Source organism: Nicotiana sylvestris, chromosome 8, assembly GCF_000393655.2.
Source record: "Nicotiana sylvestris chromosome 8, ASM39365v2, whole genome shotgun sequence".
Classification (NCBI taxonomy): domain Eukaryota; kingdom Viridiplantae; phylum Streptophyta; class Magnoliopsida; order Solanales; family Solanaceae; genus Nicotiana; species Nicotiana sylvestris.
This window is the reverse complement of record NC_091064.1, coordinates 129,496,709-129,502,960: the sequence shown is the minus strand read 5'-3', so window position 1 is coordinate 129,502,960 and position 6,252 is coordinate 129,496,709. Positions and strand designations below refer to the sequence as shown.

The 6,252-nt window shown below is 34.6% G+C and overlaps 1 protein-coding gene across 1 annotated transcript; it reads right to left on the bottom strand.

Moving 5' to 3' along the window:
- Window positions 1–852: 852 nt before the first annotated feature.
- On the bottom strand, window positions 853–1,485 carry LOC138875665 (pentatricopeptide repeat-containing protein At4g39530-like). The gene is made up of 2 exons (XM_070154519.1): window positions 1,114–1,485; window positions 853–1,011 (listed from the first exon to the last, which is right to left on the bottom strand). The coding sequence occupies exons 1-2, from the start codon at window positions 1,483–1,485 to the stop codon at window positions 853–855; spliced, it is 531 nt and encodes a 176-aa protein (XP_070010620.1).
- Window positions 1,486–6,252: the final 4,767 nt, after the last annotated feature.

Here is a 6,252-nt window from a genome sequence, read left to right as displayed (position 1 = left end):
TATCGTATACCAGCTGATCAGGTGGTGGTGCGTATATAACGTCGTAACCTTTTCCCATATTCCATATACATATATATGCAAATATACGTGTATATAACGCTGTCTGAGTCATGGGTAAATGCACATGTAAATGAGCGCAATGCATGAGAAGTACGTTAATAAAACTTCGTGAAACATCAAAATACCATTATACCTCTAATTAATATCATTTTATAATAAATAAATAATATAAACATTCTTAACCACTACGAGTAGAAACACTTATGAAATAACATTACGTTTACGTATCGTTGCTGGATCATGCCAAAAGAAGGAAGAATTAACCTTGACATATCTGAACCTGTTCTCTCGTAAGAAGATCAAGAGTTGTAATTTGCGTTCCTCTCATCTGATATGGTTTTGGCATTGTAATTTAGTTACCTTTATGCTTTCGTTAAATCTAATATCTGGTACTTATTTCTTTACTTACTGCATCTCCTCCTTATCCTTCTTAATTTCTGTCCAATGACCTTTCATCTTTTGTCAAGAAAAAATCGCCGTCTTCAGGCGCATGACAAATCAAGGATGTGAATTTCAGTTTTCTTATTTTGTTAAAGAGATCCAGTCAACAAATAATTGGAGTTCACGTATCCGAGATGAAACTTCAAGAGAAGGGGTTATGGGCTGTTCCTCATCCATGGCTAAACCTTCTAATTCAAAAGAGCAAGATTCATGACTTTGCACAAGAAGTTTTTGGGAAGATTCTTACCGACACTAGCCACGGTCCTATACTCATCTACCCAGTCAACAAATCAAAGTATTGAAATCATCATCACTAAAACCAATCTTCTTATTAAGGATATATGCATTTTCCTAACATGATCTACGACCATTTATCATTTTCTCAGGCATATTAATAGCTTCCTTTGCTTCTCCATGCTGTGCATAAGTGGATATCATAGAATTCCAACATGCGATATCTCTCTGGAGAGCGGAATCAAACATCCTCTGTGCTTCTTCCAAGCTTCCACACTAGGAGTACACATCAACCAGTGCATTTGTAACATGCGGATCAAAATCTACGCCGACTTTTACAATCTGGTTATGAAACCAGAGACCGTGGAGGAGACTTACTAGGTTACTAGAAGAAACAATGAGGGCAACAAAAGTCAACGTATTTGGCTTTTGCAAACAATGCTGCAATTTTAGGAAGAGCTTTAGAGCCTTTTCATTTTCACACTGTTGTATATACCCAAACAACATAGAACTCCATACAGCAATATCCTTCTCATTCATCTCATTAAATACTTGCCTTGCATCTTTAACAGATGAACATTTTGAGTAAACATCTATTAGGATGCTACAAACAAACATGCCAGCCGAAAAACCAAATTTTATGGTGAGAGCATGAAGTTGCATACTCAATTCCAAGGAAAAGAGTGAAGCTGAAGCACCAAGCAGGCTAACAAAAGTCAAAAGGCTTGGAAGAATCAGATTATCTCTCATTTCAGCAAATAGTTGAGAAACTTACACATTACTATTAGAGGATACTTTAGATAGAGCCACATAAGCTCATATGACTACTTAGTCCAATAGTGGCTTACCGTCACGTTTTGCCTTTATCCAAAATATTTTGGGTAATTGCCAATTACCCGCGTGATTAAGAATTGTCTCAATTTACTTAAAATTCTACTTATATTTAATATACTTTATACACTTTACTATAATATACTTTACTATTATGATCATGTGGTACCATATAAAATAAATACATACACGATTATTTTATTAAAACATTCATGTAAAAATACATATATTTTCTCCACTTCTAATTTTCCTAATCTCATATAAAGAGTAAAAAAATTTGTACACTTAATTCTTAAAAATGGTAAAAAGATAGCCTTCTTTCCTTGAAAATAATTTCTATCTTTACAATAAAGAAAATCTCATAAATTTCTCATTTTACGTGCGTAATTTAAAACATATTCGAAAATAGTAATATTAATAATTATATAAAAAACATTTTTTTCAAATTATTTTACAAAAATATTTCACTCAAAATACCATATCAAATGTAAGCTAGAGCGAGTGATAAAAGGCCTGATCGTCTATAGTCTTGATTATTATTCTTATTATTACTAATATCATTATTGTTATTTGGCTCTAATTAACTAAAATTTACATTTGAAGAACATTCCATAGCCATTAGTTTAATTCTAAAAAATTTCCTAACAAAGAAATATTAGAAACCAAATGTACCATTCTTTGTTCCATAAAAAGTGCTATTATTATCTATTCTTAATTTAAATCTCGGTTTTCTTCATTTACTAATATTAAAGTATGGGATGTAACACACAACATGGGTCCCGACCAAACTCAATTTAAGAGAATTAGTCTTTAAGGAAATAAAGCAGTTTAAACAAATGGAAATTATTTTAAAACGGGAATTAAAGGGGTCCTAAGCTAATTAGCCTATAGGATGACTTCCATACAATACTCGGTAATCTTCCCCAAATTGAGGTGTTAAGCGTAGCATTAGTGCACAGGTCATCATCTCCTTTACTACCCAATTACCCTCCCTTTTCAATTATTACCTAAGCGTTCTAATAATATCCAGTACGTACCTTATGCGTGCACTACCCGTCCCTTACCTCTGGCCTTGGAGGTGTTTAGGACCTCTATTTAAGGTGGTTCTAGACTTACCTATGTTGTTTAAAAGGAGAAAACTAAGCAACAAACAAAAGTCAAGTAGGAATGTCACATAAGGAGCAATTAAGTGGGCTCATGTTAACCTTAACAAATAGACAAACAAATGCACGCTATTCAAACAAGCAATTTTAAATGATTTTAGGATCCTATAGGCAGGATATCTAAATGAGCACAAAATAGAATATACAACAATGTTAAAGCGAGCAGACGAGTGCCTATCAGTTTTCCTACTGATTTGGTTAATACTCTAAATCCGAGCATATGTCAAACAAGCAATCATAGTTTTTTAGTCACACAATTTTAATTATCCTACAAGCTTGCATAAGTGATAGTCGAGTAGAACCCTATAGACATGGTATCTAAATTGTAAACTAGTTATTGATTTTAACAAGCAAATTTCATCTTTTAGATCCTATAGGCATACTTTCTAAGTGCTGAAACAGATTATAATTCTTATAGACATGATATCTAAACACAAAAACTGATTTTTTACACTTACTTCCTATAGGAATGATGTCTAAGTGTCAAGACTGATTTTATACTTATTTCCTATAGGCATGATATCTAAGCACAAAACTGATATTTCCTATAGGCATGATAACTATATGCAGAATTGATTATTTTATTTCTTATAGGTATGGTATCTAGGTGATTTTTAATTCCTATAGGCAGAATCTCTATTAATAATATGTAGGCATAATTCTTTAAGAACATTATCAGGAAAATTGTTATTCAAATAGACAAGATCCTATAGACATGGTTACTAATGCATAAAATGAGCATAGATCTTGTGGACATGATTTCTAATGCAAAGAATCTATGAACATAATTTCTAGCATATGAGTGAAGTAAGAAAAACAATTAGAAAGCCCTATAAACATGATCTCTAAATAGGTATAATGCTCACTTAATCATCAATAATCCTATAGGCAGGATTTCTACCCGAGTTTCAAGTAAAGATAAAGGATAACCCCCTACCCCCCAGCTTTTACTAATAACCCCATATCTATTTTTTACAAGGATTATTACATTATTACAGACTAATACGAATAGATTACACAATGAAAAAAATTATTATACTATAGGGAGCCTTAGCAGGACCAATGTCAACCTGGAAGTTAGGCCTTCAAGCAAGTCTGACGTCCACATGTATTCCACAATACACAAAATGGGCTTCTGGTGTGTCAAAGATCCCAAAGGCCTCAGGGACCCCGGACAATGCTCACACCAAAACCTTTTCAAATAAACAGTTTTGTAAAAAGTTTGGAAGATCATCCCCAATGTGTCATAGTTCAGAGGAATCTCATGGAACCTAGGTAGTGCTTATACTGGGGGTGGTAGGACCCTAGATAACTAAGAGTAGAAGTTTGAAAATAGTGTATAAGGGTAGGGGAAAGTTTCAGAAAGAAAGCAGCAGAACAGAACCATATTTCAGCAGATTGACTCGGATATAGTTACCAGTAGTTAAACAATCACAACAACACAGGGACACTAGAATCATAGACATAATAGAGTCACATTTGAGTCAAACAAGGTTTCACATTGCTGGAGTTGACATAGTCTATTAACTATTACTAGTTGGAATCATATAGACATGTATTTAGCAGAGAGAAACATGATAAAGTCAAATGACTAATCAGACAGCCATACAAAAAGGTAGCAGGAATTTAAAGCACATTATTCTTGATAGAAGTACATAGAAATCGTGAATTGATCAGGAACATGATAAGGTAAATTATCAGCACATAAAAACAGGACAAGAATAGGGGCATGCTAGTTGAGAAACAGGTAAACAAGTGCCATGGATCAAACAGGAATATGCTCAAGTATACTAACCATACTAACATAGAAGACAAGGCAAGTTAACAGGAACTAAGGCATGCTAGTTAAGAGAGCAATAAACAGGAACACAGAGCATAAGCATGTTGAAATTCATAATGAACTAACTACATTGCATATAGAGGAGAGCATGATAACAAAAATTGAGGCATACAATTTAAGAGGTAGCAAACAGGAAGGTGAAGGCAAGTGAAATCCAAGAGTTTAGCCTTGGCTTTCAGTCGACTAGACAAAATAGCAAATAGAAGTAACATAATGAACTATAGTTGTGAGTGTGTGGGTAAGAGTAAGAGTTTATGTGTGTAGGTGTTTTTGTATCTTCCCGTGTGTGTTCATGTGTTCTAAAAAAGTATAATGGTGAGGTTATATAGCATTCAACGGAGTAAAACAAATAAGGTAAAGAAAATTAAGAGTTCACAAATAACGTATGCAAATCATTCAACCAGTTAATTAAGGCTAAACCCAATCAGTTAACACGGTAGAATCCGGGAAATATCACTTAGATTAGGGAGAATCAATTAACAGGCAAGATTGAAGTTTAATAAGGTAAACAAATAAATCAGAGACCATCTAGGAGTCGGTTAAAACAGTTAAATCTCAAAAATTAGGCTAGTAACCTAATTAAGGCAAGTAGTACCAATTAGGAGTCACAAATAAGGAAAAATAAGAAAAATCACAGAGAAATAACAATTTCAACAGAAAATATAATTTTAACCCTAATTAGGCAAATAAAATCAGTTAATCTCTGTTGATTGACAGGGCTAAAGAATAACATGAAAATATTAGAACAAATAGTAAAATGATTAGAAACTCTAGGGATTAGAACATAGATATGAAAATCAGTCGGACAAGTTGTATGCGGCGAAATTAGAGGGCCCAATTTCTTGCTATTAATTTGTTTAAGAAGAATACCTCGAGGCCTCGAGGACGCGAAGCTGTGACCGAGTTCCCTCCTTCGAAGCTCGTCGGGGACCGACCTGAAGGGAATATCGCTCGAGGCCAGAGTAAAAATGGGGAGTTCCTAGGGCACGCGGCTAAGTCTGACAACACCGGCCTGCCCAGAACCTGTATCAGGGTGTCGCGTCTAGCCGTCCCATCTCCATATCTTTTGTAATTAATGCTTTTCTTACTATGTTGGGACTTTCCTCCTATATAAAGGGGATCCCTACCATTTTGTAAGGGGCTGTTATAACTCCAACTATTCTACATAAGATAAATAACAACTCTCTCTCCCTTCTCTCTCTAACATATTCCTTCGATATTATTGCTCTTATTTGTTGGCTTCATACTTGTTCTTCATTTATTGCTTGTCATTGTCCATAAAGAGCCTCCTTTAATTATATCCTAACTATTAGCCCTTTCCCAATTATCCCCGATAGCTCGAGCCCGAGCCCGAGCATCAACCTCGAGGTCCCTCATCGGTCAGTCTGAGGCCAGAATAGCTAACCCCTTAGTTCGATTATAATTCCATATTAGCCCATATTTCATCTTTTATCTCCACGTATCTAGCATCAACTGCTTGACAACTAGCATAAAAATAGATCATGAATTTTTAGAGTCCCATCAACAAACTTAATTGTTATTACCTTGTTCACGGGAAACATTTTGGCGCCCACCCTGGGGCTAAAAATAATAGTGCTTATTTTCTTGTTGGTTTCATTGCACAAAGCAAGTTATCTTTCACAGTTTTTCTTGTCCAAGATCTTCAATTTCAGGTCAAAATGT